General features: G+C 40.7%; 1 protein-coding gene across 1 annotated transcript; it reads right to left on the bottom strand.

Annotated features, from left to right (window-relative positions):
• LOC8071823 (probable indole-3-acetic acid-amido synthetase GH3.12) lies at window positions 335-1,245 on the bottom strand. The gene is made up of 2 exons (XM_002449380.2): window positions 1,242-1,245; window positions 335-879 (listed from the first exon to the last, which is right to left on the bottom strand). The coding sequence occupies exons 1-2, from the start codon at window positions 1,243-1,245 to the stop codon at window positions 335-337; spliced, it is 549 nt and encodes a 182-aa protein (XP_002449425.2).

Raw genomic sequence — 10,917 nt, 5'->3', positions numbered from 1 at the left:
ATGGAGCTAGCTTACCTTAACTGAAAGTAAACATGCCAATGCATCTATCCTACTTTACATTATGCAGATAAGATTGTGCATGGGATTGAGTTTAACATGCAGTGCAGACACGGACACACGTGGCAACAGGTGTGTATATATCACTGGCCACGAGCACCAAGTACCAACCAATTGCACCGGCCTGAATCTGCTGCATGAAATATCCTCCTGCACCCACAGCAGCACAGCTGCAAATCTCTACAACTACTACTTGATGATCTTCTACCTCCTCCCCGGATCCTCCTCCGGCCGTTGTCCACGCATGGTAGGGAGCGATCTAGTAGCGCCGTCGTCGTCAGTCGTAGGCGGTGCTGAAGAACACCTTGACGACGTTGGCGGAGAGGATCTGGAGGACGCCGGAGTTATTGGACCGTCCGACACACCGCGGCGACTTGAACTGGCTGACGGGGGCGCCGAGGGAGAGGTAGTGGCGGAGCACCTTCTGGAAGGTTCCCCGCTGCAGCACCCTGAGCTCCAGCGGGCCAATGCCGCTGGTCTTCCGTGAGCTCACGTAGCCGGGGTCTGTGAAGGCGCGGTCCAGCTCGTCGCAGCAGCTCTGCAGCACGTCGTCGTTGCCGTCGGCGTTGAGCTCCCAGAACACGACGTAGTGGCCCGGGTCGCGCGACACATCCGCGTGGCTGCTGTAGTCCACCACCTCCAGCTTCTCCGCCGCCAGGATCTTGGCGGCGCTGTCGACGGCGAGCTGGAGATCCTGCTCGCTGTTCTTGTCGATGTTGATGCTCAGCATCAGGTTCCGTCGACACACGAACTTGAGCTTCGGCGTCGAGTTGTAGAACCCGGCCACCTTCACCACGTCCCCTAGACGGTACCGGTACAGCCCTGCCAAAAAGCAATAATATGATGCACAACGCAAATCTCCGTTCATCTGACAACGTCACAGGACACATCATGTTCTGTACTAGACTTGCCGTGTTTAGTTGGTGAGACAAAAAAAAAAAAATCACGACACTGTAGCACTTTCGTTTGATTGTGCTAATTAGTGTCCAACCATGGACTATTTAGGTTCAAAAGATTCGTCTCGTAAATTTCGACTAAACTGTGTAATTAGTTTTTATTTTCATCTATATTTAATACTCTATGTATGCGTCTAAACATTCGATGTGATGGGAAATCTTGAAAGTTTTTGTGTTTTAGGGTGGAAGTAAACAAGCAGGCTCTCATAACGACGTGCGTGCCCATACCCATTGCTATCCGTGGAGTCAGAGGGACTGTCTTTTGGAAAATAAAACAAAACAATACGGCATCTCCAATCAAATGATTAATTTTCATTGTTCAGACATCAAATGATTAGTTTCCATTATTCAGACTGAAATTGCTGAATAAGTCGTCTTTGCAGTTGCATCAGTGCAGGAGTAGGCTCCAAGAAGAAGAGTTCTAGCTACTATCTTGTGACACGCTGTGACAGTAACACTGCAACTGATGATAGATGGGAAGGATGTGGCATGGGAAAAATATCCTAATCATATTTCAAAACTGCGTTATACTGACTGGAGTACCTTGTTTTCCAGTTTTGATCCACGTGTTTATCCCGACCGGTTAAATGTACTTATATATAGAAGATTTGCAAACACATACCTTTGCCGCTCTGCGCTCCTCATATGGGTAGACTTTTGGATCAAAATCTTGTAAAAAAAAACATTTTTGGATTACTTTGTGCACTCTGTTTCTTGCTGGTTGTTTTGTTCATAACCTACCGACTCCGACACACACTGTTACCGAATCCCGATCTCCAAGATCGTCCATATGCATGCATCTCCTGTTCTTGACGACCAACCAGATACTACACAAATGGAACACAAAAAAGTGCAGAAGATCGGTCGCCAAACAGAACAACTAACACTTTGTCCCGGTCGAAAACCACTTGTAGTCCCGGATGGCGAGCCAGGACTAAGAGATCGGGACTAAAAGTCCCACCTTCAGTCCCGGCTCTCCGGCCCGGGACCAGGGCCGGCTCTATAATTTTAAGGACCCTTGGGCAAGCACAAGATAAGGGCCCGTTGAACTAATTTTTAATATCAAAATTGTAATATATATATGAATAATAAAAATACTTTGTAATATATATAGCTCATAAAACATAACAATAGTGTAACAAAAAAACTAAAAACAGTAACCATTATGATTACCTCAAAAAAATATAATGTTAGTGCCTTGATAAAAACCGTCTTCGGGCATTTCTTGATGCAAAATCTTCAATAATAGTATCAAGATTAATATCATCCAAAATATCCTTCTCAATGCTGCACATAGCCAAGCCATTCAATCTTTCTTGTAACATTGTTGATCTCAAACAATTTTTCAGCAGTTTCAATTTGGAGAAACTTCTTTCGGCTGATGCGACTGTCACTGGAATAGTTAGGAGAATCCGATATGCAATGGAGACATTCGGATAGCAATCTGCAGCTTTAACAAACTGAAGAATCTCAGGTGCTGACATCAGTTCTTCTGGCAAAGATTCTCGCAAGACTTTTAGTTCAGAGAAAAAATCATCCAACTCAACATCAGACTTGTTGTCTTGAGAAAAAGATTCTACAAAACTAGTGCAACACTTTCGTAGATCATTATCATCCAAGGACTTGAGATTTACTGAGTTGAATAAGAAACCAAATATTTTTTTCAAATTTCTTTAGCTGTTCAAATCGACTACTCAATGAAGCAATTGCATGATCAACAATAACTAGGAAGTACTCAAATTTGAAGGATTCTATAGGTGAAACTTGTAGCTCTTCAGTTTCATCATTTTGTTCATCAAAATGCTTCTTTCTTTTACCTTGACGTTTCGTAGGAAATTTTGGCTCTATGTCCATACTAGATGCAATGGATTTTGCGGTCTCAATACTAGCATCAAAGCCTTCTTCTCTGTACTTCTGGAAATATGAGATGACCCCTCCAATTTGTTTGAGAGTAGTATCTAAGCATACAATCGGAGACTGTAACTTTTTGCTCACTATGTTGATAGTAGATAAAATATCATCCCAGATAACCATACCAACTATAAATTCAAATTTCTCAAGTGCAGTTACCAAGGATTGAGCATCACTTACTGTTTTTGGGTCATCAGTAGAAGTTCTTTCCACTTCCTTCAAAGCTGCTATTATTTGCGGGGCTTGATACCTGATAGGTTGCACACTCTTTATTCGACTCTCCCAACGAGTATCAGACAAGGGTTTGACAGTAAACCTCTCAACATTATCTGTCAAAATTTTCCACCTCTTAGTAGAGCGTGCAAACAAACAATATATTCGTTGTATAACACCGAAGAATGAAATAGCTGTCTTGCAAGATTTTGCCATATCACAAAGAGTGAGATTCAGACTATGACATGCACACGGCATATATAATGCTCTTCGGTTAATTTCAAGCAAACGTGATTGCACACCTTGATGTTTTCCCTTCATATTAGAACCATTGTCATAACCTTGACCTCTCACATCATCAATGTTCAAATCAAGAGACCGCAATGCATCCACCAAAACATTAAAAGCCCCAATCCAGATGTGTCATCAACCTTTAAGAACTCTAGAAAAAATTCCTCTACTCTTGGAATGGTACTTGACATATTAACACAACGCACAATTAGTGTCATTTGTTCTTCATGGCTCACATCTGGGGTACAATCTAAGATAATAGAGAAATACTTGGCATCTTTGATGATCTTTAAGATATGACTTTTCACAGCATCAGCAAGAATAACAATTAACTTATTCTGAATATTATGCCCCAAATAATGATGATGAATTTCACTATTTTGAATGCGCCTAATATGTTCTTGCATCACAGGATCAAATTCAGCAATCATTTCAACTGTGGCTAGAAAATTACCATTATTGCGTTGATAAAGTTTCTCATTTGATCCTCTAAAGGCTAGATTTTGTTTAGCAAGAAACTTAACAGCAGAAACTACTCTTACCAGGACCTGTCTCCAACGCTCCTTTTCCTTTGCAATTTCCCATTGCATTTCATCATCAATTGTTTGATTTTTGCTTAATCTAAGCCGAAGCTCATTCCATGTACTCATGTTTGTTAAATGCTCCACACTATTCTCATGTTGTTTGAGTTTCTCACTGAGATGCTTCCAATTCCTTGCCCCATCAGATGCTAATGAAGACTTATTTTGATTTGATTTGAACAACTTGCAGCAAAAACAAAAAACCTTGTCCACATGTTTAGAATAAACCAACCACTTTCTGTCAACAAACTCACCATTAGATAATTTCCTAGAGTAGTAAGCATAAGAAAAACGTCTGCCACTAGGATCAGCAGGGAACTGTAGATCCATTTCTCTCACAGGTCCTTTCTCAATTAAGATATCCCTTTTGCTATTGTCAAGATTTACCCATGTTCTAGGATCAAAGAGATTCAAAAGTGAATCTTCTTATGCATCAATATTTACGGTGTCATCTGAAGGCTGTAAATTTTCATCTCTCGAAGTATGATCATTGGCATCAGTTTCTGCATCTAAATTTTGCTCCTCTGTAGCCCTATCATTAGGATTGACTTCTACAATTAAATGGGGACATTTAGTCCCGGTTGGTAATACCAACCGGGACTACAGGGGGCGCCAGGCAGTGACGTGGCGCCACCCTTGGCCACCCCGTTTAGTCCCGGTTGGTATTACAAACCGGGACTAAAGGTTTTTTTTGTTTTTCTTTTTTCTTTTTCTTTTCCCTTTTCATTTCTTTATTGATTTTGGTTTTCAATTGTATATGTTCTCTAATTTAATCGTATACACCGCAATTATCCGTATACGTTGCACCTATACGAGAGCGTCATTATTGCACACAAATAAAGTATGAAACTACATATATATATTATCCGTATAATATATATATCTATATATATTATATAGCTATACACATACGTACATACACATTACATTTACAATAATAATATTATGTACAAGTAATAATCAAGTGTGCTGCCACCGGTTAATGATTACATAATGTTTGCCCACCCACTCAAAGCTCATACAAGTGTTCGTCCTTGTTTGGAATGGGCTTGAAGCCCTGCGGGTATAAGTGGAACTCGCCGTCTTCCGGAATGACATGATCGTTGATAAATCCGGCGATCGTCTCCTGGACTCCAAGGAGTAATGTGTACTCGAACACTTTATCTTTCATATTCCACTCCTTCCATTTGCATTAGTTAAAAAAGATATTAATATACATAAAATCTATTTAGTTCCAACAAATAAATAAGATATGAATTTACTGTATACACATGCATGTTACTTACTTTTAGAATACTTTGAGCAGGTTTAAATAGGGTGCACCGCATAAATTCACAAACATAGTATCCACATAGATTCGTTCCAAACGGCTGCGTGGGCACCCAAGGGAGTAGAACACGAGGAGGAAGTGACACATTCAGATCCGTACGATATTTTTGTTGTAGCCAAGCCCAAGCCCTGCCCAATAAGACGCTCGTTGATTAGGTATAGCTAGCATAATAAAGTAAAGGAGCACGCATCGATATTTAAAGTATGATATATACTTACCTCTGGATCATGTCTATTATGTCTTGATAGAGTGCCAGGTCTTTTTTCATTGAGTCCCACACATGTATTTTTTGTTCCGTGATCTTAATCTCAATGAGTATCCAATGATCTCTGCATTTGTTTAGAGTCAACTTATATATGTATATCTTAATGCCGGATTAACTAAGACATGATATAACACAACACTTACCCCATATTGTAAGGGAAGAATATCTTCTCCGTATGCCTTTGCTTATAAAAGAACCTCCGGAGGTTCTTCTCCATTTCCTTAGGCTTCAGATTCAATAGATCTTTAGTTTTAATGTCCTTGTACAAGACATATGGATCGATGAAACCAATTCGATTGTCTTTTTTCAATCTTTGTTCTCTCATCATGTGTCTGCACATCGTGAGCGTAGTTATTACGAATACATACATATGCTATAATGGGATTAATGATTGAAAGGAAGAATCACTTACAGATAGTAGCAGCTCATGAGAGATTTGTCGAGAGCATTCATATGGAGAAGTTGGTGTACTTCACTAAAATCTATCCATATGACGTCATCTCCACGGAAGTAGTGTCGGTCGCGGACTCGGACGGCAATCAATTCTTCTTCTATATGTTTTGAGCTAACTCTCAAGTAGTACTCGTGCAGCTTGTATATTTGCGTACCAAGTCCTCGTACCTTCTCAGGGTGGCACATACTCCTGCCGTAAATGTACCGACTCTGATAGTCATCGACACCTCCGTGGATTGGCGCATCGGTACGCCCTAGAAGTGCTTCTAGGGGCAGCCCAGTTTCTTCCATCCAATTCCCGAGTTCATCTAAGTCCACATTAGCAGGTATAGTCTTTGCCAGCAAGTTGGCGTTTGAACCGTACTCATTCGCAACCACTAGTGGCTGAACTGAATGTTGCGCTTGTTCGCCGAGCTGTGCAACTTTTTGCTGGACTTTTCTTTTGTCTGCCTTGATTTTCTTCAGGACAATACGGTCGTAGTCTGATATTGTTGACCCTGGTTGTTTACTCGCAGCACGGTTCGCGTCTGTAATTTTCTGCACCACTTAACGTAGCCTTGAACGAGGATACATTAGGTATGGCGGCTCTTGCTCTGCTTTTCTATTAGCTTTGCATTTTTCAAAGAATGCTTTGACTTCCGCTTTGCTTGCAGCAAGCACTTCCTCATCGGTCTTCTCATATGGAAGCTTGGTCGTCTTCGGGATCTTCGTGTTCAAAGCTTTCCTCTTTGCCGTAGGTGGTTGGAGTGATCTCTGTGTCTCGGCGGACGACCTCTTCCTCCTCGATGCAGCACCAGCCGGTGAGCATTTATATTTTTACCACTGGGAGAATGGGTGCATCTGACTAACCAAATCTATTGCTACTATCCCTTTAGGCAACAAAGAATGTCTCTCGATGTGAGTGATGTATAGAGAAGACTGCAACCGTAGTCTCGTTCTAACCTTGGTAAGGATGATCTACTGTTCTATTGGGGAGGCTCACGGAATCTAGACAACATAAAGGATGTTCGACCCGCACCTATAAACCTACCCGTCCTGCTAACAAGATATGGGATACAAAGGTAACTCGGAAATGTCACGTTCCTCGCTACTACCACGGTCCAGCTAGTCAGGGGATATCTATGAGTACCCTAGCCTAAACACCACGTTTACGCTAGCAAGTGATTACTCTAATACTCAACCGGAAGAGGATTAAAGTAAACTCATAAACCAAAGAACAATAAAACAAGAACTTACTAGTATTAGAAGTCGAATTACTGAAGAATCTTAGAAGCAAGCCTCGGGTTAGGAGACTTGATCCCGTAGGTACAACTCGGAGTAGACACCGACAGGCCGGCCTTCCTCCGATCCACACCTCCACTCTATCTCTCTCAATCTAGTAGAAACTAGAAGAACTATTTCTACTTTACATTGGTTGCTAAGCCTAAAAAGAAATATTATTTAGAGAATAGGTTTTCCTTCGAGGGCACCCCTCAATCTCTATGATAATTTCTTGTCTTCTCCAGGGGCCAGGGGGGTCTCCTTATATAGTCCTCCTCCTCTATGCATTTTTGGTTCAGCAGGCGATGTGGTACTAAACTTTCCACCATATCTCATTAAAATACACATAGGCCTTCATGGACCAAAATCTGATTTGGGCCCAATTAATCTCGCAGCTCTTTTATGTGGAGTCCTTCTTTTATTATTATCTCTTGATTCCGAACTCCAAATATAGCAAATAATATATGCATTTCGATCAGCTCGACGAGATCTTTGTAATGGTGTACTCCATTCTGTGATTGGTGGAAACACCTGGGCGGGCGCCCAAGGGGAGAGGGCGGGCGCCCTACCCACGGGCCCGTGCGGCCTCTCGTTCGTTCCCGTGGTTTTTGGACTCTTCTAGATGATAGAAAATTGCGCGGCACGTTAATATCTCTATGTAAACCCGACATGTGGGCCTTTCTTCCTTATTTCTTGATAACCCCCTGCAGAAATAGACAAACACCAAAACTCATGGAATTCTGTCAGATAAAACCCTAAGTCTAGATGTTGATTTCATTTGGATCCTTTTCTTTGTTTATTTGATAATTAAATTTGATACTTAAGGACCGTCAACAAACTCCCCCAAGCTTACCTCTTGCTCGTCCCTGAGCAAGGATGGACTCAAGAGTTTCTGCAGTGGTTTCATGCCTTAAAGGTACACACGCATTCAAGCAAGATCTCATCTCTGAGTTAGAATAAACTGTTAAGACTTAAAACTTACTCATTTTACCTTTCACCATGGGGCTTGTAACCGTCACTTGTGTCTTGAACAGTTAAAAGATAGAACGATCAAGTCAAGCGCCATGTCTCTTATTCTTGATCAGCTATAGCTCTGGGGTTTTTGCAGATTTTCAAATAAAACTCAGAGATTCCTTATATGACTCTCTCAGATCTCTCTTTTGTGGTATTTCTGGATCCTCACCAAGGCAGTAATGGTATATGCCTTCTCTCAAAGTATGTGGTATTTTTGGTATGAGGCATAGTGATATTGCCTTCTCTCTCACCCTACTCTAATAAGGTTCTGATATCTGGAGCTCATAGGTGGGAGATAGCTAATACATACTTACAAGACATTTATTGCATAGTCAAACCATGGATCCAGAGAAACAAGTTAATAAGTCAAATCAAGATGTGCATGTGTGGCGAATGAATGGTGTATGGTCATGATGGTGAAAGTCTAATTCTATTTTTGCTCTTTTAAGGGGATACATACCTTTCTTGCACTTTGAAGCTTTTTGAGGAGAATGAGACGCTCTATATTTTCTTTTTCTTTCCTCTCAGGCGGGTATCTTGTACCCCTAATTCTACCGTCGTACACTTGTCCATTTTTACCTCTCGTCTCACTTTTTCTTTTTCTTTCGAGGTTCCGGGCACTTGCCCCTTTTATTTCCTCGTATTTTTTCCTCTCTTTTTTTAGAGCACTCATCTCCTTAAATAATATAGCAAGTGGTAGTAACCAAGATAACTCGAGCATTTATTTCACAGGGAATAACAGGGATAGGATAATGTTTTTGGCTATTCTCTCCCAGATTAGGAGTATAATTTTGGGTGAATCTGGAGATGGAAATGAGTGGATATATGTGGATGGTACTTCCGGAGTAGAAGTAGTATGTATGAGTAAACGTACAAGTGAATCTTGATTTTAACCACATGACAAGCTCCTAAGGGTCTACACAGCTTGACCACACTCAATGCTCATAAGCAGTAAAAAGTAAATATGTGGCTCAAAGTCTAGCAAGCATGTATATATGGCTGTGGTAGGATTTTAAACTCTCATCATACAGGAACTCATCATGTGTTATTTTAAAGATTTTCAAAGATAAAATTCTTCAGAATTCTAGCATCTCTAGGAACAGATAAACAGCAACTCAACCTTCCCATATCATATCCGTTAACGACTTAGACTTTAGATCAAGTACTCTTCCCACAAGTTCAGGTTTAGAGCAAATCTTACTTCATAACAGTCATGCATAAACTTGAGAGAGATTTCAATTTTAAGAACTAGTTATGGCAGAGCAACTATTCATCATTTCCATGTGAGAGCTTATCATGAGGGTTCATAGCAAATTTTATTTATTTATTTATTTAGCAAACTAAGCAAAGATATATATAAAAGCACAAAATCTTTATTTGGGTTTTTATGATTATGCAACTTTTATTATTTGAGTAAAGTATAAACGCGAGTAGAAACACTTAGCTAGATAAATGGGGGTGCTCTCCCCCAAGCTAGATTTTGACGTAATTTCTTCTGATGTAGCTAGCAGGTGGTGGAGGTGTATTTGAATGTCGGCAGCACCCTAACATCGATTAGGATGTCCTCCGTCTGCTAGTCTTCTTTGATCCTTGAATTCTGTGAAGCTCAAATAGACAACAAAGCTTTGTGGAACTGGTTAAGTGTTAGCATAAATATCTAGCCTTTATCATGTTGAGCCTCCTCAATAAATGTTACTTATTTAGCAGGATTATGCACTTATTATTTTTATATTTTTATTGTAAGATGAAAACTTATTTATTTTATTTTTATGCCACCACAAGGAATGTACTATGCTTACTATTTATTTATTATTTTATTTTATTTTATTTTTTTAATATTTTTATTTTCTTTTCAAGATAGCATGAACCTGATTAACTAAGCAAACTATTGAATGGAAAAGTATAGCTACCAAGTTTATCTCTTGGCAAGGCGTTCGGTATTTTTAAGTCCTCCGAACGGGACTCTCCGTTTTCTCAGTCGTCCTGGGATTCGCTAGGTGGCGTAGTCGGTGATTCTAGTGGCGCCTCCTCTTCGTGTATAACTATCTTCTCTCTCCACACCTGACTCAGTGCTACAGTCTCCTCAGGACAGTTCTGTTCAAGCTGTATGTCTTCAGACCTTATCACTTCTCCTTCGTAGTCTACCTATCCGTCCTTGATGATTTGCCTCCTCTGGTTGCGGTTGCGTTGTCTTCTTCTTGTCCTGACCTGCTTAGAGTCTTCAACTATATAGTTAGAATCATTAAAGTAGTGGCGTACCTTCAGAGGGGAAATACACGTGGACTTCTCCGGTTCCAATGTAGATGATAACTTTGATAGTGTTGAGGAATGGTCTTCCAAGAATGATGGGTGGATCGTACTCGTCTTCTCCCATGTCAATGATCTGAAAATCTTCTGGAGCTGAATGTATATTGGTTGTAGGGGCATGATTCCATACAGGAGCTGATAAATGACTGCGGCCATTATGTTGTCATCAGATCCGGTGTCGTAGAGTGTCTTCTGAAAAGAGTATCCATTGATTGCGCACTCGATGCTTAGAACACCAGGGTCGTCCTTCTTGATCAGGAATGGTGACTTAAATCGATG

Source organism: Sorghum bicolor, chromosome 5 (assembly GCF_000003195.3).
Source record: "Sorghum bicolor cultivar BTx623 chromosome 5, Sorghum_bicolor_NCBIv3, whole genome shotgun sequence".
Taxonomy (NCBI): Eukaryota; Viridiplantae; Streptophyta; class Magnoliopsida; order Poales; family Poaceae; genus Sorghum; species Sorghum bicolor.
The sequence above is the reverse complement of the archived record's forward strand: the minus strand, read 5'-3'. Positions and strand labels throughout refer to the sequence as shown.